The sequence below is a fragment of the Camarhynchus parvulus genome, chromosome 3 (genome assembly GCF_901933205.1).
Source record: "Camarhynchus parvulus chromosome 3, STF_HiC, whole genome shotgun sequence".
NCBI classification, from domain to species: Eukaryota; Metazoa; Chordata; class Aves; order Passeriformes; family Thraupidae; genus Camarhynchus; species Camarhynchus parvulus.
This window is the reverse complement of record NC_044573.1, coordinates 55,880,840-55,904,416: the sequence shown is the minus strand read 5'-3', so window position 1 is coordinate 55,904,416 and position 23,577 is coordinate 55,880,840. Positions and strand designations below refer to the sequence as shown.

Here is a 23,577-nt window from a genome sequence, read left to right as displayed (position 1 = left end):
TCTGACATCAGAGGGAGAGCCCCAACCTTGGCAGTGGCTGGGGAGGGGCCACAGAAGCTATGTCAGCAGGAGGCAGTGACTGTGAGCTGCCTGGGGAGAAGGGGAAAAACATCCTGAGCATGTTGACAGTATTTTCTGCTACTCCCAGGTGTGCTCTAGCTCAATAGTTCAGTATGACTTACTTAAAATGAAATAGCATGAAAGCCATTAAATGCAAGCACATGGTATTGAGACCAGTGTGTGTGTGTTAATTGCAGGAGCTGCCAAGCCAATCTGTTACTTTGCTAACTTTGTCTTGCTCTCCATCCAGCTGACAATGCCCCCAGGCTCTCCGGTAAGGTGAAAACTATTTTATTTCACTCCAGCCGTGGAGTTTGCTGTCACCTGGGAAGTAACAGGCCTTAAGCTGGAGGCCCGGAGGGCAGCAATTGTCACCATCTCCCGTCTGAGAAAGGAGAGTCCCTGGAAGACTGGCCACTCTAGGGCAGCACTAGCCAGACTCCAGACTCCTGTACCTTGCTTGCTGTCTGCTGCTCTCTGCTTGCAGGCATTCATTCTCAGCTGGAATATGCAAAATCCGTGAAGGTTTATTCACTAGCAACAGCACAGAAACAAAGCCTACTGTTGGGTAGAGTGACTGGAAAGCTGAGCAGCCTCTTGCACCACGGCTGAGCTGGCTGGCTTGTGCTTTGTGCCAGATCTTGCTGTTGTCCTGCCCGGCAGAACAAAACCAAACCTTTTGTTCTGCTGCTGGCTGTATGCAAGTTGGTAATAGGAGCACGGTGAGCACAGAGAGAAAAGACCACTTTTCTTGCTGCTTTGGTAAGGTGGTGAAGGAAATTTAGGTATTTAATTAAAACCCAATGCAAATTTCAATAATAGAAAATAAGACCCCAACCAAATGGGCAGTAAGTCTTCCTTAGAAAGCTGTATTTAAAATTGGCCTCTTGGGTCTTGTGCTATTTGCCATGTCTTCTGGGGGCTGGGATGGAAGAGAGGCTGTACTCCAAACTGGAAATGGGCAGCATCCTCAGGCAGTCTCCTGGACCCACTGTATCACTGAAGTACAAACAACCAGACTTTGCCTCATGTGGCAGGAGCAAGGAGCACTGGCAACCAGATTGCCTGAGTAGCTGGCACAGCCAGCTCTGCAACTGCTGTCTTGCTCAGCTCAAGCACTGCTCGAGAGATAGGTCACACAGGCAGATGCCCTGTCCTTCTCTGTCTCCCTGAAACAAGTACCTCAACAACTTCCCCCACCATACACATTCCACCTTCTTGTAAGGCTGTTTCACAGAAAGGAGAAAGAAATTCTGTCTGCTCTCATGATGCAGTCTTGTAGCACAGAATTTAGCTGGCAACGGAAACGAAAGACAATGCAATAAATATAAGAATAGAATCGGTTTATTAGAGCTATTTTACATAAAGTAATCAAGAACAAATTACTTGAAGAACTATTTGTATACCATGGCAATATTCTTGCTGACTCAAAGTTACTGAAGTACAAAAGACAACATACAAAACAATGCATGCCTCATTTGACTCCGGTTTTATTGAGACCCATGAGGAATGTGACATCCTTGGGACAGCCAAACAAGACAGACAGCACAGTGTGTGTGTATATATATGTATATATAACATGTACTGTACACATTTTACTGGTAACACATCTGCAGTTCACTCACACATATCAATTACTTGCTCTAATTCTATGAGAATTTTTCTGGGGTGAGGGCAGATCACTGAAGCTTTCAAGCCTTGCAGGGAGCTATGGGATAACCAGCAGGAATCCTACACTCCATCATCTTGGGTAGAAACTGCTGTGTGCTGTTCTCACATGTGTGAGGGTGGTGGGCTGGATGTGGAAAAGGCTGAACAAGCCCTGAGCTCCAGGGAGAGACATAGCTCTGGGATTACACAAAGAATCATAGAGGGGTTTGGGTTGGAAAAGACCTTAAAGATCATTTAGCTCCAACCCCCCTGCCATGGGCAGGGATACCTTCCACTAGACCAGGTTGCTCAGGGCTCCATCCAGCCTGGCCTTGAACATTGCCAGCAATGGGGCATCCACAGCTTCTTTAGGCAGCAGTACACGACTGCTGTTGAGCACTGGGAAGTCCGAGCTCATCCGCTGAGGAGCTGCATTTTTTCATTTCAGCATTTAGCAAGCATGGCTTTCTGCTAGCAATGCAGAGGTTTAAACCGAGTGAAAATAACATGCTTTCTTCCTTAAATCCCAATTTTCTTTGCAAAAGCTGGTGCCTGGATAGCCACTGCTTTTAATTAACAAAGCAAGAGACATTCTTTAATGAAAATACTCCCAGTGCATCAGGTGGAAAGAACACAACTGGTCTCTGCTGGACGGTGAAGGATCGTGTTGGCTGGAGCACCCGGTGCCCACAGTGGTGGCAGCACTGAGAAGAGCAGGATGGCACAGGCTTCCCCCCACACCTTGGCCAACACAGCCGGGCTGTGGAGCCTTGGCTGCCCCAGTGCACAGGCCCTGGGCTGCACTCAGCCCTGGCTGAGACCCCAGCTGCTGTGGGGAGGGCACGAGCACCCCACATCCAGTTTGGGGTCTCCCCACCTTGCAGTGTCTTCTGCACAACAATCAACTAGAGCTACTCTCCAGAGCCTGAACGTTTCTTATTTTCTGAGCAACGTCATCTACCCACTTTTCATATTATCACCAAAGGGGAAGAGTATGTTCTTCATCTCATAGGCTTCTTCTACACTTGAAAATAAACTAAGGATTTTGGTCCTTTTATAGAGGCAGAGATTCATGGACACAGGAGAAAGGGGAGAAAACAACTGACCCAAATCCAGGTTTTAGAGATACATCCCATTGATGAGGTAATCGGACTCTTCAGATGTAATGGGTCGGGCTTTTTTGAGCTTCTGTTTCACTAAGCGCAGTCTGCAAGCAACCATAAGCAGCAGCAAAGCAGTGATTGCCAAGCCTAAGGCTAAGGGTAACACAGCACCTACAATGAGGTTAAGAGAAATCACATTTTATTTAACACAGTGAGATGCTGGCAAAGAAAACCTGAAATTTTTCTTTAAAAATACAGCTAGTCTACCACTTGGATGTTAGTAATTGGAACAACTCATACTATGAAACTAAACTGCAAAATTATGTTAGGGACAGTTCAGAATATGTAAGTACATTATTCAATTCTTGACCATTTTATCTGACTGAAAAACTGATGAAATTCAAAATTAACACACAGGGTTGGTCTTACCTGTTTCTGGGACTGGGCGACCACCTCCAAGCTGATCTCTCTTTGGCATCATTATGCCATCCCCATTTTTATCATCTGTTCTTTTCCCTGAGGAACTGTTATCTGCACAAAATCAAGCAAGATAAATAAATACTGCAGTTCAGTGACTAGGAAATCTTATCCACAGGATACTAGTATTAAATAATGTGAAGCACTTAAACTTATGGGAAAAAAACAAACAAAAGAACAGTTTGAGAACTTCTGACTTCGACTGTATGACTTGAATTTTTGAAATAATGTGAAACTGAAGCTAAAATTTAAATTCAGTTTTACATCCCAAACCACAGTGCATCTCAACTAGAAGCAAAGGCACTCTGACTGTGCTGTGATACATTTGCTGGCAGCCTTCAGAACTGTTACAGAGCTAGCAGAAACACACTATGCTGCAAAATCTGTAGAATATGAATGTGAAATGTTGTAATTGGAATTACATGTAGCAGTGGGTGCTAAGGAAGTGTTTAAGTCAATTAGCCTGGAACATGCACTGTGTGTAAGTCCCACCCACCAGCAGCAGCTCTGAAGAGCTGCAGAAGGTGTCCCTGGCTGTGGCAGCAGCAGATGCACATGATTGCTAATCAAAGCCTAAATTGTTTCATTGGTACTGTCATGAAAGTCCATGCTAATGCTCCCACTCCAAGGCAGAAGGCAGCCTCCCAGGCTGTGGCTTTACTGCCCTGCCATTTTGGCTGGGGTGCATAAACACTGACTTCACCCACAGGGAATGCTGCAAAAAAAGTCACGGCCCTCTCCTTGCTGGGCTCCTGATGTTGTCCTGGCATGTAAAGTGGGCTTGGAAAAATTCTAACAGTGAATGTACTGGCCTTAAAATACCCAAATGGTATCAGAGATGTGCAGGACCACCTGAATGTAACTGACACCAAAACCAGCAGCTGTTTTTCCTGAATTAAACTAAATGAGTATTTGTCTTTATTTTGGAAATACCCAGAAGACATCAGCTGTTTTTAAGAGCTGCTCCAGCCTGCATCTAAATGCCTGTTTTAGAAAATTGTTTCCCTGCCATTTAAATAAAGGGAATATTTAAGTCAACTGCTTGTAAAGAAATTTGGCAAATATGGAGAAAAGTTTAGTGGGAAATTTTTGGAAGGGTAGAAGAACTGAATCCTTTCAATAAAGCGTGTAGGACTTGCGCTGTTTTGCTAGGACTTGTGGCTGTTCTTACATGACTGGAGAGATTATCAGAGTCAATGCTGCTCAATATCTTATCTGTTATCTCTAGAACACAAAGAGCAATTTCCCCAAAGAAGTTTAGGAGCCTGGCATAAAGTATTTTACAAGGCTTTAATTTGGTTTTCACTTTCTCTTGATTTTCTAGTCTACTCCGGGGAAATTGCCACTTACAGCCCTTTCCAATTACCCTGAATCACAGATCTAGGCTATGGCTACTGCTGTGGGTGCCTCTGCAGTAAAAACATGACTAAGGCTTGGGCACTCAGTCAAATGTTGTAATGCTGGCCTCAAACAGCACGGCACGGGCAGCCTGGGAGAGGCAGAGGCCCTGTGCCAGGGGAATGCAATGCAAAGCTGTTATGGTGATTTATACACTTGGCTAGGCTGTGCTGGGGAGTGCAAATCTTCAGGCTGCTCATGGATTCAACCCGTCTGCATGACCCTGTTCACTACTGGCCACTGCTGCTAAGAAACCAGCCCCCTGCTCACTCCAGAGTGCTGTGCTGCTACTGAGTGTTTTCTATATTCATCTGCAAGTTCAGGAGTGCCAGAATACGCAGCTAGGCTTTAGAACTTCCCTGGAGAAGGACACTGGGGCTAATGGAGGCAGCCATGCAGAAATGCTGCGCTGGAGATGCAGTCTGGGTAACTTTACTGCCATGGAAACATGTCTGTAGAGAGAGAAAGGACCCTTTCATTGACATCAAATGCCTTTTCCTCCATCCACTCTCGACTTTGGAAGAAAATGTTTGGCCTTTCAGCTTGGGCAAAAGTAGACCATGAGTCTGTTGCAAAAGACTCAGTGCCCCGAGTGCCTGAGGGGGTTATCTCAAAGTCAGACTTGGTGTTCCCCTGCACTTGCCCTGCTGTAGAGGAATCCCACTGAAAAGGCAAGAATGCAGAAAAAGATTTATCCATTGCAAACAACCAATGATTTTTGGGTTTTGTATTGGTTGGTTGCGGTTTTTTTCACTTTACTTTGAATATATCCTCTGTTAGGTCAGGCAGAAGTTTTAAACAGTCCTTAACTCAGACTTGCATATTATCATACTTCAGTGTAAATCCTTAAAAAGCTTGTATCAAGTCAGAGCTAAGCATGAAGGGCCAATGTAAGGAAGGTTAAAGGAAATTTGGAACAGACAATCTATTAAGAGAAAATGAATTCTAGAAGGAAGTTCTCTTAAATATCACCCTCATATGTAGAAAGCTCATATATCTGCTACCAGCAACTATCTCAGAGTCCAAAACACTACAACTTAGCCCAGCTCCTTTGGAGAAAAGGAGAAAAGATAAATTTGGTTGTACTTGACAAGGAAGTCCCTTTATTAGACATCTTTATTGAATTCTCAGAGATGAAAGCTGCTTATGGAGAGGTAAGTAGCAGAAGGGACAGGCCTTTATTGGTACTTTAGCCACTACTAAAAAACAAATGTAAAAAAGGAAACAAAGAAACTCCAAAGTCCTACAATGTCTTGGGAAAAACTTTTCTTGTTTAAAAACCAATGGAAAGCTCCTGTATCAAGGACAGAGTGTAGCAGCCAGCTGCAAGGTGTCACATGCTGTCTCCAGTAGGTAATACCTTTACTTACTCTGTCTGCAGTCACCTGATTTAAGAGCATCACGTTTTCCTTTCCATGGATTGTACTTCCATGATCTGAAAATGTCAGCTGAGAATTAAGAAAAATGTAGCCCTGAATGGAGCACTTGCAAGTGAAAAGCCAGAACCTGTGCTGCCACTGTAAAGCCATATCCCCATATATGTATCTTAAGTAGACAGCTTTTCACCACAGTGACCACTAAAGCTTATTTTCAAAATTTATGTAAAATAGTATATAAGAAGCCAGGATGTTGGCAATGTCAGCTCCAGGCCAACAAGAACATGATTGCCTCAGTCCAACAAAGACCTTCACAGTGATTCAGAGGCAGAGGTTCTACCTTGGCACCAGCAGCAGGAGACAATCCCTCCCAGAACAGGATTTCTGCCAGTGGAATTGCTGAACTTCTGAGGCTGCTGGTATGATTTCTGCTCAGCATTGCTTACCTCTTCTCAAAAATGCATCTAGCATTACTGCCCTCCTGGACACGTTTCCAGATGAGCTTTATGGAGCTGCTCCAGCATTTCTGTGCCTCTCATATTTGTATCACATAATTGTTAGATTTGGTCTGTAACCTCCCTGAGATGGCAGCGGTGGAGGGAAGTCTAATTAATGGATCTGGGTGGATTTTAAGGAATAGGTAAGATGCCTGTCTCTCCAACTCCATAAGACTGTGGTGCTTCCCAGTGGGGCAGGATTTGAGCCTCTCTGGAACTCTGTGAATCATTAATGCACAGCATGGGACTCTATGAAGTTTCAGTGTCTGCAGGAGAAGCTCAGAGCAGGGTTTGGCAGAGCAGTTTTTGGCAGTTTCTGCCCTTCAGACCCATGCACCTAGCATGTACCTAGCACCTCTTCAGGTCCCATCCCATGCACCCGAACTGGAATCGATCCATAGGCAATTTTAAACCTCACAGAGCTGTTTGCTGCTTTTTGTGGTTAGAAGTATTGGGCAGTAAAGACTGGATCCTTTTCCACAGGGAAATAATTAAGCATCTAAAATTGAATTTTGACTGAGCCCTGTCAAAAGAAAAATATTAAACCCACAAGAATTAAAACAGCTTGAAATCTTGCTTGTTGAAAATTAGATTACAACAGGTACTGGTAGTACACTAATCACTGAAGCCCCATCATGCTTCTTTAGTTTTATAAGCATCATTTTCTTTGCTTGTGTACTGCTGTGCAAAAGGCTACCTTCAGAGCAAAACTGGTGCAAGTAGGTTACTGAGCAATGGGTAAACACAGAAAATGATTATGCAAAAATGCTTCTGCTTTGTACTTCCGGTTATAACCCTTGATTATCAGTTGCTGGAGGTGGTGACCTCAGTTCTGGTTTTATGCCTGGATTCACAAGCCAAATGATTTTTGAGACCTACTTAGTAGCTGACTTCCCACTGGAGCCTGCAAAGCCCTTTGGAAGTCTGATGTTCAGTTAGCGTGGCCCCGTATCAGGTGTCACTCAAGACTATGTGAGTGAGAAGGGTTTGAAGCAGACTTCAGAATTTTAGTCAGCAGTGAGGAGTCATCTAGAGGTCATCTATATTGCCAGAAAAGGGGAAAACATTTGGGACAGGATTTTGCTGTCAGTCCCCACAAATTCACTGAGGCCATCAAATTCTTGACAGCATTGTTTTCACTCCCTTTGCCAAGTGTTCACAGAGTGCTCCCTTTGCGGAGTTTTCACTCTTCTGCACTCCACAGATGAAGTACAAGCACGCTGAAGGGAACGCCCAGGTGCCAGCCAGGACAGTGCCCTTTTCCAGAGCCGACAGCAGAGGGCACTGAGCACTACTCTGTTGCAGCCGGTAAAATAAAGCTGTGTCTTTGGGCACATGAATCAGTCTAAACCATGAAGAAATAAAAGTGAGGGGTTTGTACTGATTCCAGGCTCTGTGCACACGGTTTTGCTTTCATATAATTGCCATTTCAGATCATTTTAATTCATCAGCATGAACCTTAAAAGACACATCAATTTCACTGCAGCTTTGGGAGCTTTACCAAGGCCAGGGCTGGGGCTGTGCCTGTAACATCACACAATAATTCACTACGGGCTTGCAGCCACAGTGCAGAACAATACTGGGGACCTGTACATGGACACCTCAGGTAGCTTGTTACCAAAGCCTGAGACTTTTCTACAGTGATGAAAGACTGATCCAGCCCTGGAGACAGAGTTCAGGAAAAAAAAAGCCTATAATAGTAAAGATATTAGTTCAGGAAAAAAAAAAAGAGAAGTAATACTTAGCACCAGGAGAAAAGCAATTACTCTCACCTAAGTTGAACAGTACTTTATTGTGTGCTCCTGAAGTACTCCCCTACAGATTTAAAGAGCCTTAATACATCAGCCTACACAGCTGAACCTGTGGCAGAATATTTATTTAGTTCACTGCACATTTTGTTCCTTAGGCTGTATTATTTCCCTAGCATTCCTACATTTCAACTTTCTTTTTGCACCTACTATAAAACAGACTTAACAATAATAAATCAAAACCTACTTAGAACTTCATTATTACGGGTTTCTTTTGTATTTATTTACATTTGAAATTTTTTTCCTCTTAGCCAGGCACCAAAAGACAAATTAAATTTGAGGTGCAAGACACTTCCTTTCTTTAGGGAGAAGGGTTTATTGGAACTGATTAAATTCTTACCTGGCACAAATCCACTGATTTGTTTCTTTGGTCCCTGAGAAAGCGATTGGTTAGACATGTCTGCATCCACTGAGAGAAGTCGTTGATTTCTGGCAGTGGCTTTCAGGGTGTTCACTGCAGAGTTTTCCTCCGTGTTTTCAGTCAGTCCTGCAGTCTTTTGCTGGGTAGTGCCAAGAGCTGCATGTGTCACCGTCTTCCGACCGGAGCTGACTGTTAACAGAAACAAGAATTTTTGTACAATGCTTTTGTTGTACAAAAAAATGTTTGCACAACAAGGGAATGGAAGTGTTCTTAAGGAAGACTGTCCAAGATGGGCCTTGAGGCAAAGTGAACAACTTCCTCAGGTTCACACATATAATGAAATGTGAGTCACAGATACCTAACACTTGCTCGCAAGAGTACACTCATGACCCCTACAGTGAAACCCAGCAACTAAAATACAATGAAAGAGTGGTGAGCCATTGTGCCCATTCACCCTCTGGTGGGTTTTGCTCACTTTGCTGGGCATGGGCACATGCTGAGGGATGACTTACAAAAGCAAATAGCATGATGGTGAATCAGCTGGTTCTCCTGCGTGTCCACAGTGTGTCAGATTCTTGCAAAGGTGTCTAACAGCACAGTGAAGGGTACCTCTGAGACATCCTTTCACACAGAAACCATGGTTCTTGTTTCCAGAATCATAATGCAAGTGCAAACTGATACTTTAACTGCTGAACACAAAACCTGTCACTTAGGGACCTTTGACAGTTTTAATATGCTTTGAAGAAAATTTCTGAGCACCTGAGTATGCAAATATTAAACCTTCCCATGTGCTAATTCCAGTGAAAGACTGGGAGCAAACTGCTTGGTCACAGGCAGAGAGGCCCTAGAAGTGGCATTGTCCCCCTTTGGTCGTTGAGGCTGTGGTTACTTTCACAGTCTGCTGTGCCACTGTGGCCTGGCACACTTACGGTTCTGGCAGAAAGTCTCATCTGATCCATCAGGACACTGCCTCACACCATCACAGGCAAACGTGATGTCAATGCAGCAGCCATCGTCACAGATAAACTGGTAGCGAGAGCAAACCCCAACACAGGCTGTTGAGAAACAATTCCCAAATTACCAAAAGAGAAATCCAAGTAGTAAATACTGAGTCAGTGACTGAGTCAGTGACTAAAATCCACAGCATGGAGGAAAAAGCAAAACCACGCTATGACAAGAAGCACCATGAACAAGGCACAAAGTCCAGACTCAGCTGTGTGACATCGTATTGACTCAGAAGCAAATATAGGCAACAGCTGTTCCTGGCACCACCAGCGCTAGCCTAGTAATCTGTTTATTACAGCAATACTCAACCTGGAGGCTGTTGCACCTTACAGCTTGTGCAGAACCCTTACAGTGCTTTCAATTCTGCCGGCCTAAGCTGAAAGGTGATCTTCTTAGGCTTAAAAGATGTAGAACCAGTCCTGAAAATGAATAAATGAAATCTCTGTGGCTGTAACTGCATCCCTCCAACACGTAATTCCTACTACACATCCATTCAATCCAATATGTTGCTTTACATGCATACATTTGGACCATATTGGATCTTTTATGGCATATTTTCTGCAACGTAATTAAAATACTCAAAGAATGCTCATCATTTATTGACATCAGCAATCCAGTGACTTCAATACAGCACAGACAAAAATAGGACTAGGTCACGTTCTCACAAATTACTTTCACCAGAAAGAACTGACTGCTGCCTGCTTTAACATTTAGATTCCCCTGGAAATGCAGAGTATCCCTGGATGTCCCATTTTGCATACTCAAAGCTTTTCTGAAACCCATTCTGATTCTGTAATTATCAAGTGTTTACATCTGTGCTTTTGTCTTCCCAACAGCAGCGCAGTTCATCACTTTGTAAGGCACTATCAAGTTCAGTGCTTGATTAGTGTTGTAAGAGCAAATCAATTTGCATAAGGGAGCACAGCCTTTGGTTGTTATCCTGCTGTGAACCAAACGATGCACCGGGCTAAGGGAAGGATGCCAGGAATGCAGACAACTGTTTAAAACCCCTAAAATCTGCAAATGCATCTCCTGAACTTCAGCACTAATAATAGCACTGAGCTTGCATGTATTAAGGCATCAAGAACTGGTCTGGCTACAGCAGTAGCACTTGAATTGCTAATGTAGCTGGGGAATTAGAAAAATAAAGAAGACAGCAAATTCCCTATGTGCTCCATACAAAAGATACCCCAGATAGCCACACCAGCAAATAAACAAAGCAGCAAACCTCTCTGGCTGCTTTAGCTGAATTAAATATTAATGAACACAACTCTATCATCCATTACTGGAACACAGACATTATTAAGCAGATTTTTTCTTAATAACAGCTTATTGCCACAGGGACTACCCGCTTACATAGAGATATTGTGCTGAGGCAGAGCAAGATTTTCACTGGTTCTGCTAAACATGGTGATAATGCTATTTAACTTTGCGCCAGAGCAGCAGATCTGTGCTAGCAACTTGTTAATTACAATGTAATTAGAAGTTATTACATTTAAGAGCAGGACTGACAGCCACTGAATCTAACTTACTTTCTACCTCATGCTTTTCACATGTTTCTGAAGCTCAGAGTTTAAAAATGATGGGTCAGTTCCAGTTTCAGCTTCCCCAGTAGCATAAGGCTTCAATAACAACCATCAGAAAGAAAAACTTAAATGCATTAAAACAAAAAAGCATGTCAACTTTCAGACTACAGATGCAGGTCAGTATTATTCTTAGTCTGCCTCAAACATACTATTAAGTAATTTTAACTGGGTCTTCCCTATAGCACGAGCCCTGTCACAATGCCCACACCATCTGACTGTTACAATGCACATGATGCCTGTGTCAATATTTCACCCTTCCAATCCTGCATGCTTATTAGCAATAGAAGAGCAAATGCTGAGTGCCTGAAAGTATTATTGCTCTAACAGGCAAGTGATGTTTGCTTGTTTCCTCACTGTGAAAGAGCAATACAAAGCTGAAAGAGATATCATTATGTAATGAGCAAGGGCAAAATAAACCACTGAAAATGGAGAATAACATTTTTACCCTTACCAAGACCCTTGCTCTGCTCTGAGTACCATACCCTGGGTGTCACAGAGGCAACAGCCCCAGCCATTTTCTCACCTGCTGCAGAATGAACCATGGGCAGAATGGTCAGAGAGACGTTGTCAGAGCTCCGCTGACCTGCAGTGTCTGTCACGGTTAGCTGGAAAATGTACCCGCCTTCCTGAATGTGGGACAGTTTCAGTGTTCCTGGCTGTGGCACCTGAGTGAAGGCACACAGTAAAAAAAACATATTGGCACAATGTATCCATCTGTGACTCTCCAGGAGCTCATCATGAAGATTAAATACTTCCTGCAGTCTAGTCAGCCTATTCAAGCATGTATTTCAGCATGTAACATTTGATCTCTTTTTTTTCTTGCATCCATTTGTAAAAAAACCCACAACATTCAGATAGTGTTGTCATGATCTATTCAGTTACCTGGAGCTGTGAATCTCAACACACAAATGGAGAACAAATGGTCACATACATTTAAATTAATTTTTGAGTAATTAGAAATGTAATTTTAGAGAACAGACAATAAAATATTGGCCTTTTGCTCTTTATCAAGTTAGTCTGTAGACAATGTAACATGGATCCACAGAAATAAATTTTCATGCCTGAAAGAGAACAAGAATTTTTGATTAATATGGCCAGAGTCCTAGACCTTCCACTACAGAAGAGTGCATTGATAGACACATTTTTTTCTCTCAGTGAGAAAATTTCCTATCTGAAATTTCTTTCCTTTTCTATTTACACGAATGCACTCAGTTATCGGATCAGATTGTTGAGTACCTCCTGATGGAGTGTATGACCCCTTACAGTTTTATTCTTTAATTTGTTTAAGAAATTATTATGCTCTAAAAAACACCTGCTGTTGTTCACTGTGACTGTTGGGAGAGCAAATGTGGTATTTAAAACTCATGAGCCATGGAGCCCAAGTCTATTCCCAGTGCAGAGACAAGGAAATGCCACTGACTTCTGAATACACCACCACTCCTCCTGGTGACCTCTGTGCTTTCCTTTTTATTCTCATGTTGCCCTGAAGAATGCTGGCCTGTATCTACTTACACAGAAACTTTAGCTCAAAATAGATAATCAGCATTAAAAAAAAAAAACAAACAAAAAACCAACCCATTACTGTCCCCAAGTGTCCAGGAGCTGCGCAGCTACAGAGTGGGGGTAGCAATCAGAGAAGCAAATTACCTCAAAGAGCAATAATCAGTCACAACAGGAAAAAAAAGGCTTCCTTCTACAATATGATAAGATCTCTTTATAGCAGTCCTTTCCCCTTCTCCGCCTTCTATTTATTCTTTGCTACATAAAAGCAATGCAACAGCTGCCTTTTATCTTATTTAAACACACTTCCATCTCCCTTGTAGCTATGGATTCATACATTATTCTCAAAGAATAAATGACACAAAATCCAGTAACTTCAGGGCAGTAACCAAAGCACTAAAGACATCAATTGAAGAATGCATGAAAAAAAATCTCAGCTATTAATTCAACTCTAAAATTTAAATTATCATGGTTAATCACCAGGGTACATATCTGTAGGAGAAATCCCTGCTCATTTGAACACAATGGAAAAGTATTTATTTAAGCATAAATGTGTGTCCAATGCATTTTCTGTTAACAAATATAGAAAAGGCACCAAGGTTAATGTGATTTTTACAGCTTTGAATGGATATATGACTTGTCTGTATTTTATAAAGTGACTTTGAGTAATATTAAAAATATAAATTTTAAATGTTTTTTATTAAATTCTAATTTTTGTTGTACTCTACATTATTAAATCACAGATTAACTTAAAAAGTATTAAATTGCTCTTTAAAGATAATAATGCTGCAGTGGGTCCGATTAACAAGTCTTGATAATAAAGCGTTCCTTTTATCTAGATGATATCTAGCAACTATTCTTAAAGCTTAATTTTGCTTCACACTCTCTCACCTCTACATATCCTTCCTGCTCTAGGTGGAGTTCCCAGCGTGTCCTGGATGTTGTGGGCTGTGAACAGACTATGAGTAGAGTCTGTGGACTTGAGACATTTTTTCTTTCTTTTTCTGCTGATCCTACAGTATTCACAAAAAAGACTAAATTGAAGAATTGCTCTCTTCCTGGGTAATTTTAATTTGAAATCAAAGTGCAGCAGAAAATGTATGGATAAAATATCTCATAAGGTTTTCATCATGTTTCTTTGTAGCTTCTCCATAAGCACTGACAGGAGACTGTTGGTGAAAATCCCTTATTATTTTTAGTAACTGAATTACTGAGGGGTCTCTAACTGGGGTGACAGAAGCTGAAAACCAAGTGCAGCGAGCACAAATTACACAGAACTCAAATCCAGTGGAATATTATTATCTACTTGTTTGCTGCTGCCTGTCCCATGCCATCCAGGAAAGGGATTAACTGTGTAAACCACCAGAAATAATCACTGCAACTACCCAGGGACACAGTGTAGTCTCCTTCACTGGAGGTCTTCAGGATGGGATTGGACAGATAAAATAATCTCATTGAGGCTCCTTGTCCCACAAACAGTTGGAACAGACGATCTTTTGATGTCCCTTCCAACCTGGGCTGCTCTACATTTCTGTGAAATAAATGTTCAGGTTGTAAAGATATCTTAATTTTGGTCCCTGGCAGACAGATTCCAATATAGTTCATATTTTTTAGCTGTACATTTAAAACTTGAACACAGCAATCTGGAAGTAACTGGCCACAAGGGGGGCTGCACATGTACCTGCATTTCAACCGCTGAGTCGCCCTGCAGCAGCGTCCACTCGTAGTGCACAATTCCATGGTCATCGGAGCTCTCCCGGCCATCCAAAAGCACCCAGTCCACAGGTGACTGCAGCACAATGTCCTGGCCAGCCCTACACTGTGGGGGCTCATCAAATTCTTCTTCTTCTTTTTCAACAAAAAAAGAGAAGATCAGTTATTTATGAGGGGAGGCTGAGTGATTATTTATATAAAACACTTTTCTTCCTTGGTTAAGATATTGTTTCACCTCTGTGCAACTTCCTGAAAGAAGAACATGTTCATTAGTGCACATTTTGTTAGGCAAAGTAATATCTGCTTCTATTTTAGTTAATTGTCCTATGATGTCTTCAGGAATTAACATTAGAAGCACATGGCACAGAAAACCTCTCTAGGTACCTGGATGTTTCAGCAATACAACAAACAGGATTATTAGCATCAGTGTATTTTTAATCTGAACTAAGGAAAATAGGTTTAAATATGACTTACATACAGATGTCAGTTACAGCACCTTTTTTATACCTTTTATTGTACTCTGTTTAATTCAATAGACTTCTAGTCCCTATTTGTAATACATCATTATAGAAATGAAAGACTGATAAGGTGGCACCCTGATGAAGCAGTGCACATGATGATTAAAATTCACTAGACACCATCAATTTTAAGTGCCTCATTTAAAATATCAAAAGCTCGATTTTCAGAATATTTAGGATATCCAGAATATTTATTTACAGAAATTCACTATACTCAAAGTACAATCTTTATTGATTAAAATTGTGAGTACTAAGTACTTTTGCCAATCAGACCACAAGCTTTTGGGTTAGACTAACAAAAGTCTAACCCAAAGATTGTATCTTTCTACAGTTCCCTACTCAAGTGTCATTCCTTCTCTGGGCACCCTGAAGTGCCAGAGTGCTCTCTGCTCTTCAACCTCTGCAAAGAATACCCTGTAAAAGACATCAATGTTATGCTCAGAAGAGTAATTACTGAAATCAAGGTTGTAACTGCACTCCATGTGGGCAGAGCTGCACAAGGAAAGGTGCTTTCCCATCAGTGTGGGGACTCTTCCTTGCACGGGCTCTTCAACAGTATCATGAATGTCCTTGAAGCCTTGGAGCTCATGGGAGCAGTGGGACAACTGTTTATCTCTGACTAAACAGCAAAATTCTTATTTCTTGGTTTTTTCACCAATAGGTCAGACATAGAAAATTTCAAGGTAAATGTCTAAAGTTTGGAAAATATACAATAACTACTTTCTATAATAACAGAAAGTATGAAATGGTTCTTACTCATCCGATGACAAAGGCAGCTTTGCCTAATTTGTATACACGCACTTCTCAAAACCAACTTTATCTTAAAAAAACCATCCAGGTGCAAACCCCCCCCCCAAACTCATTGTTAATAAAACCCCAAAACTAATTGTTCATAAACACCATCATTATGGTGCCAGGGCAACTTTTAGTTGATATAAATGAGTTACATACAGTCTTCACACAGTTATTTAGTTTACAAATAACTGTTGAAAAGAAACTGACCTAGGTCATAAACAGCACAGCCCAGTCCTCTGCTTCTACCTTGGAAAGGGGTTTCATGTCACCTGTCTGGTTTAAATGACTTGATCAATGCCCTGCAGGGGCAGAAACAAGCCCTAATTCCCCTAATCAATAATGGTATTCTCTTCCTGCACTAACTTTATACTCCAGCAGCATGAGTTGCATTGAGTCAGTTACAGAAGTTCATGCCCTTTGTTAAAGATGAGTCAGGGACCACACAAACCTCTGGTCCCAAAGGATGGAGGCACCACCCTTTGCTTGTAAGCCACCAGATCGCCTTCAGAAAGGTAAATCAATGGCAGAAAGAAAAATTTGGCCTGTTAGAGACATATGGCATGGGAGGAGACAGTCTATTGAGCTGAAGATTCTTTTGCCCCAGCAAAGTTTTAAGCAATGGAATACATGATTCTTAGTGAAACACCTCCAAACCTGGGGAATAAGAAGTCAGCATAAAAAAACCAAGGAGACAAACTCACTGGAGGCATACTCCAAGGAGCCAATGGCAACCACCACTCATGGGAATAAAGCACTATCAGACACAGGTCAGCAAAAAATCATCTCTTAACTTCTGCTTTCAACTTGCATTTCAGTTAAATGTAAATAAGCAGAATGGAACTGAAATACCAGGTCAACCCTCTGAGATGCTGGAGCTGGCTGCTTTCTAGAAAAAGGGGTGAAACATTTTTTTCTTAGGGACCCAACACAATAGGCTTCTTTTTTCATCCTGTTTTTTATTTATTCTGCTCCCTCCATCCTTTATACAGACTTGTCCTGCCGATAATGAAGCTTCCAGCTTGTTTTCTGAATGAAGGCTTTGTTATAAAAGGTTTTTTCACTGCCAACTCCTGAATGTGTTTGGTATTAGTTTACCTTGATATTGAATCCCCCCATTGCTCACCACTAGTGATCTCAGAGATCACTGTACAATGCACAGAATATTTTGGAATTTTGAGGGCATCACATCTGTGGGTTAATGTTGGTTTGGTATTATCAGAAAGAAAACAGCGGAAGACTCAAGAAAAATGTACTCTGAAAGAAAAAAAAAAGGAGCAGCTAAAATGTTATCCCCTCATGGAAAAAAAATCTTGAAATGAAAAGTTCTTTCCTAAAGTTTTTAAACTCATTCATGGGGCGACAGAAGGGAAAAAAGATGTGCCTTCATCATCCTGTTGTCTAGATTGTTTTTCAATGTAATTCAAGAATACACTGGTAACAAAACACTAGAGCAAAATAATTCAATCTTAATTTTATCTCTCCTGGTCTATGTCACATCTGACAGATGTTTAAGTAAAAGTTCATTCTCCTTTGTGGCTTTGTTTCAGCTCCAGTGTAATTGCATTAAGAAATCATAATCCCCCGTTTCTAATACCACCATCACCCACAAGGCAGACTTTTAAATAAAACCAACAGGGCACAGAGCAATTTGCAGACTAGGAACTGAAAGTGCCTTGCAAGTCCAGTGCTGATAGTCAGAAAAGCTGCCAAAAAGGCAAAGCACTTAAGAACTCCAGAATTCAAGAACTCAGGAATTCAAGAAATTTAAGATTTCTAGTTGACAGAGCATCATTTGTACAACATACTATTTATATTGTGCCATAACTGCACCCTAAATTAGTTCCTAATAGGTTTTAACAGAATTAAGGCAGTTCAAAATGAAGCCTAATTCTGTGCGACTTTGATGTAAAATCTCATCTTAAGCCTTTTATCATGCAACTGCATACAGGCTTATGAAATACAACTACCACAAAACTGCTACATAAATAATACTGTGGAATAATACTCCTCCTGTGGAAAATGTCAAAATCACACCTTGCATTTTTCTGGTACCTTAAGCTTGCCTCATCTCTATTGCTAAGGGATCCTTCCTTGTAGCTCTCTAGTCTACCTGCCCATGCACTTTGCAAAAAATATTTAGGAATCATAATGCCTCTATAAATCAAGTCCCTGCTCTTTTGTATTTCCAGGGGATTCACATTGACATTTTCATGAAATGTGCAGGTCTAAATGGACCTCAAGCCTAATGTCTCCCCTCCCAAGAGAGCAGTAACAGCAGCCACATCTGGGCACTGTTTTCACCCACACCAACACCAGGTCTTCTTCCTGTTGCATGCAGTGACTAATTTACTTCAGATGAGATCTATCACTGAGTAAGATGCAGATGACATTTGGGAAAGTTCTGTCCACAGAGATAATGAAATTAAGTCAAAATTAGTTAAGGGGAGACTGTTTAACAACAGGAGGTGGGGGAAGGCAAACAGATTCTCTGAATCAGATGCTAGAAAACAGATTCTAAATTTAGAAATCCAGATTTGTTTTCATCTACAGCTGCTTGCTCTGGATAATATTGCTCTTAAATATGCTTCAGAGTTGAACAAACAGCTGCTTTTGATGTGGCCTAGTTTCCAGTGCATGTCAAGAATGTCCATGCTGTGTCTGGACTACTGGTGAGGTATCCTTGTCTCCTTCAGTCTAGCTCTTGAGTTATTAAGCATGAAAAATCTTGATTTAAGTGAGTAAGAAGCTGTCTTAGGCAATGACATTTGGACAGCACCCCCAAGAACAGCATGTGCTTGCTCTCTGGCTATGCACCAGGTTATGGCATAGCTGGGAAAAAAGGCACTTCATGCTTTTGAAGGTGCCCAGTATGCACAGTTCCTGGGGAGCTGGGACTTCTCTGGTTCCCCAGGGAGTGTAGGGCCAGCGAACATGCACATCCCACTGCCTGGCTCCCAGCCACCGGCTGGCTGGCACAATGCCCCACTAAGGGCTCTGCAGAGGCAGACGTGTTGAGGGATGGGCTTCTCGAAGCCCAAACACCCCCAAAGCCCTCACAGATCAGAAGGGTCCACAGTGGGTCATGAGGTCCGACCTCCCTGCTCAAGCAGGGTCGTTCAGAGCACATGGCACAGGGTTGTGTCCAGACGGTTCTTGAGTATCTCCGGTGAGGGAGACTCCACACTCTCTCTGGGCAACCTGCTGCAGTGCCTGGTTACCCGCACAGTAAAGAAGTTCCTCCTCATGTTCAGCACGATCTTCCTGTGCATCAGTTTCTGCCCGCTGCCTCTTGTCCTATTGCTGGGCACCACAAGGAGAGCCTGGAAGCACCCTATTGGAACCCCCTCCCCTTAAGGTATTTATACGTTGGTAAGGCTCCCTCGGGCACGGCCGGGCCGCCTCTCCCGGCCCAGGGAACCCCGCCGAACGGCACGGCGCAGCCCGGCTCTCCTCGCTCCGTCCTCCCACCGGCGGCGCTCCACCGCCCAGCAGCGGCTTCCCGGGGCCGGGGCAGCCTCACGGACGGCGCCCGCTCCCCGCCGGCGGCCCCGCGGCCCTGCCGCCCCCGCGCCGTGCGCCGCCATCTCCCCGCCGCCCTTCCCGCCGCGCAAGCCGCTTACCCGTGGGCGGCGGGGCGACGCCGGCGGTCCGGCGGCTGTAGGAGCTGTAGCCGCGGTGCGGGGCGAAGCGGCAGACGGGCCGGCCGCGGTGCGTGCAGTTGAAGAGGTAGCAGCCCGGCTCGGCCGCCGTGCCCCGCGGGCGGGCGGGCCCCTGCACCACGGCCAGCGTGCAGCGCGGCTCGGCGCAGCAGGCGTCCAGGCACTGCCGCCAGTCCGACACGGCCCCGGGCGCCCGCAGGAAGGTGGCGCCGGCCGCGATGGAGTCCTTGGTGCGGATGATGGAGTCGGGCCTGGCGGAGAAGCCGCCCCCTCCGCCGCACCGCTCCCCGCCGCCCCCTCCGCCGCCCGCCGTCGCCGGCGGTCCCGGCTCCTCCTGCTGCAGCTGCCGGCGGAACTCCTCCAGCAGCGTCTCCACGCCCGAGATCTGCGAGCGCAGGTCGGCCAGCGGCGCCGCGCAGCGCCCGCCCGGCAGCACGGCCCGCCCGCCCAGCGCCGCCAGCAGCACCAGCACCAGCAGCGCCGCCATGGCCCCGGGCGGCGGCGGCGGCAGCGGCGGGAGCGGCTCCCCCGGGGCACCCCAGCGAGAGCGGCGCGGGGAGGCGCCGGCCCCGCCCGGCTGCACCAGGCGGAGCGGCCGCGCTCAGCACCCGTCGCCCCGAACAGCTCCGGCGGGCCCCGCCCCGGGACCGCCCCCAGAGCGACATTCCTTCAGCGGCCGCAGCGATAGGAGAAGGGCGAGGGGATCAAACTGTAAGAGGGGAATTTTAAGATGTATGTTAGAAAGAAATTCTTTACTGTGAGGGTGGTGAGGCACTGGAACAGGTTGCCCAGAGAAGCTGTGGATGTCCCATCCCTGGAAGTGTTCAAGGCCAGATTGGATAAGACCTTGCACAATCTAGTCTAGTTGAAGGTGTCCCTATCCATGACAGGGGGATTGGGATTTGATGACCTTTAAGGCCCCTTCCATTCTGTGGAAGACCTTAACATTCTGTGATTCGATGGTTCTATGACTCCACATGGGGAGATGATGCCTGCAAATAATTGGGGTTGGGTAGGGATCACTGAAACTGCTGGTGGTTCTGTGAACCTAAGGAGACAAAAAAGAAATTGCAGAAGACTCCATCCCAGGCATGGCATTTCTGTTCAGAAATTACAAAAAAAGAAAACCAGTAGTCAAAAACATAGTGTGAAAAGCTGTGACCTCCTGACCTGTAAAAAAAAATCCCAGATAGGATCTTAACCATGCAAAACAATGGTGAAGAACTTCCCATGCAAGTTTTTGAAGTCTTTGCTAAAAGAGTTTCAGAGAAATACTTGCAATTAAATGAATCAGTTTTACATCTGTCACAACAACATCTGTTTCATCATGAAAATATTGCTGATTCTGTAGCACAAATTAATAACTATTACCCCTGAAAATCAGCAGTCCTTCAAAACAGCTGCTTTGTTATTTTCTGTCAGATGCATGGAGCCTCAGAGTTCTGAATGGCACACTGAGACCTGTCTACAAGCACTGAAAAACATAAGCCTGCCTGTAGATGTAGAGAGGTGGTGATGGATTTTGAGCTGCATACTAAGGGATGTCATAACAGGTCAAGTGATAGCTCTGTGTTTTCATTTTTATTTGGTTCATTCTTCCATGCATCTTCAGGTAGACTCCTTCATTTATTTAATTACTGGAAAAAGCTTAATAGCTGCATCAAAAATATCATTATGTCAGGATGCTTAGAATAGTAGCAAAAAAAGTAAGAGATATTAAGAATGGTTTTAAGACATCTTTGTACTCCTTCATATTTTTGGCTTGTTTTAGGCCATGTTTCCAGCATAACTCAGAATTGCTTCCAAAACAAATCCATTTTAATATTCTGCTGTCATGGAGCCTTGGGTGTTGCCTGGGAAATTGACACACAGCTTGTAGTTTGGGTTATGATTTCTCTTTCTTCTCTCCCAAACCACAGAACTGTAGTTCAGTGATTCATTGAAGCATGTTGGCCTGTCAGCAGTGCAACTGTTGAAGATTTATTTTTTCTGGCTATGTGCTCTATGGGTTTTCTAAATTTCTATAAATTATATTTTTGACACTTTCAATTTCCCTTCAATTTTAGTTGAAACTGATCAATACATTCAAAGATTACAGGAAGATGGGGGAGCTAGACAGTCAGATGATATAATCCTCATTTGCTTTGAAAATCAGGCTAAAATGCCACAATTTTATTTTTAGGAATATTTTGGATAGGTGATCAGTCTATTCATAACAGAGGTACTGACTGTGACGCACTGATTTCCTAGAGATGACACTGGTTTGCTGCTGCTCTGCTCTTGTACCCTCTGACGGTACTTTTGCTTCCAGAATATAAACCAAAATAAAGCTCACACCAGCATGGTGCACATTGAAGCTGGCAGAGGGAAAAAATGCACCAAGTCACCCCTTCTCAGAATGATCAAAGATTTGGAACTAGTCTGTTTGAGCAAAAGCTCCCTGCTCTGGATCAGCGCACAGCCAGTGTTGGTTAGTAGGGCTCATTTACAGGGCACAGAGGATCGCTCATCCCACCTTCCTTGTTGCATCCAGTTCTACCAGAAAGTTGATCCCTGGTTGTCAGAGGTGATGACACTGAAGTGGCAGGTTCTTGCAGAAAACACAAAGAAAAATGATCACATTCTAATACTTTATAGTGAGGCAGCTGTGGCTGGAAGATACCTCCAAGGAGAGTAGACTCTTGTTCAAGCAGGTGAGCATTTAAAAGATAAAGAAGGATTTGTGAGGTCACAGTCCTCTTGTCTTCCTGTAGTGTCACATTTACCAGTTTGAAAGTAGGATCCTTATTCTAAGTTAGGATAAGGATGGCATGCTTACATTTTTCCATGGAAGTGTTGACACCACTCTCTGATTATCTTCTTAAGCAAGAATTTCTAAGTGCAGCAGATTTTTTTTGTATTGATGATGGAGGAGAACTTGTTTTGTTGCCCAATTTTCTTGGCTCAGAATGTGTATGTTGTTACCCTGGCCTTGTGAGAAAGATGGCATTTGTAGTCATGCTGTGCTTTTTTCAGAAGGTGGCAGCAGCTTATTACTTATATAAAACAGATTGCTGCTAAACATCAATGTCTGCCTAAGGGAAATCATAGATTCATAACTACTTATACTTAATTTCACATTTCTTTACTGGATCATTGTTGTGAACGCCTCAGCTTTTCTTTTGGTTTTGGAGTTGCAGATCAAAACTAATAGTTAGCTTATAGTAACACAAAAAATATTTTATTCCTGCCTCTCATCAAGTTGAAATTTTGGGATGGCTAATTTTCATGCAGAGGGCCTTAGAAATTCATAAAGATATTTGTCAGGTTTTACCTTTTTTTTTGGTTGTTGTTCCTTTTCAAAGGATTCAGGCATGTACCACAGTTTATTGTCCAAAATGTCCACTTCATCAGGCATGGGACAGCTGAAAAGACTGCTAGATTTCTTTTCCAAAAGTGGAGATTAGACTACACATATATTCTTTACATCCAAACAATACCTGGCAAAGTAATACAGGATTTCAGAATTCATGAAGATTCATGTTTCCAACCATCTGTTGATTAGTTTCAATCTCTATTCATATTCAAAATTCATAAAATAGCTGAAACTATGGGAATAGAGTCTAAGTGCATCTGCTTTTCTCTTCCTTTAGTTGATTTTTTCCAAAATAACAGAATAACAGGAATTAAAAAAGAAGGGCACAGAAAGGCAATGGAGTAGGATGAAAAGAAATGGAATATGTGGAAAGGGAGCAGGAAGAAAAGGCAAAGTTATATCTAGGCTTCCTCATCTGAAGTGCTTTCCTATGGAGTCAGGATTTTTTTTTTTGTCATTGTTTGGGGTTTTTTTTTGGTTGGAATATGTGCTCAGAAAAAGAAACATATCTTCCTTTCCATTTGATGTCTTCCAGACGCTCTGCAAACAGTAAACACATAATGCAAATGTTATCTGCAGGAAAGGTGTTGTCGGCATGATGTTATCATTAGACACATTTTCTGTGCTCCAGTTTGCTTGTGAGAATGTGTTGAGTAAACACCCGTGATAGATACAAATCAGCTCAGATGCTGGAGTGGACTGCTGATTGACAGCTA

At 43.2% G+C, this 23,577-nt stretch overlaps 1 protein-coding gene across 2 annotated transcripts; it reads right to left on the bottom strand.

Annotated features, from left to right (window-relative positions):
• Nucleotides 1-1,534: 1,534 nt before the first annotated feature.
• Nucleotides 1,535-19,993, bottom strand: LRP11 (LDL receptor related protein 11). 2 transcript variants are annotated; one of them, XM_030945353.1, is made up of 7 exons: nt 19,468-19,993; nt 14,503-14,669; nt 11,845-11,986; nt 9,660-9,785; nt 8,710-8,919; nt 3,243-3,344; nt 1,535-2,984 (listed from the first exon to the last, which is right to left on the bottom strand). In XM_030945353.1, the coding sequence occupies exons 1-7, from the start codon at nt 19,991-19,993 to the stop codon at nt 2,830-2,832; spliced, it is 1,428 nt and encodes a 475-aa protein (XP_030801213.1). In that variant the 3' UTR covers nt 1,535-2,829. The 2 variants fall into 2 exon arrangements, with proteins under 2 accessions (XP_030801213.1, XP_030801214.1); XM_030945354.1 differs by having other exon boundaries at nt 14,503-14,666.
• Between the last annotated feature and the right edge of the window lie 3,584 nt (nt 19,994-23,577).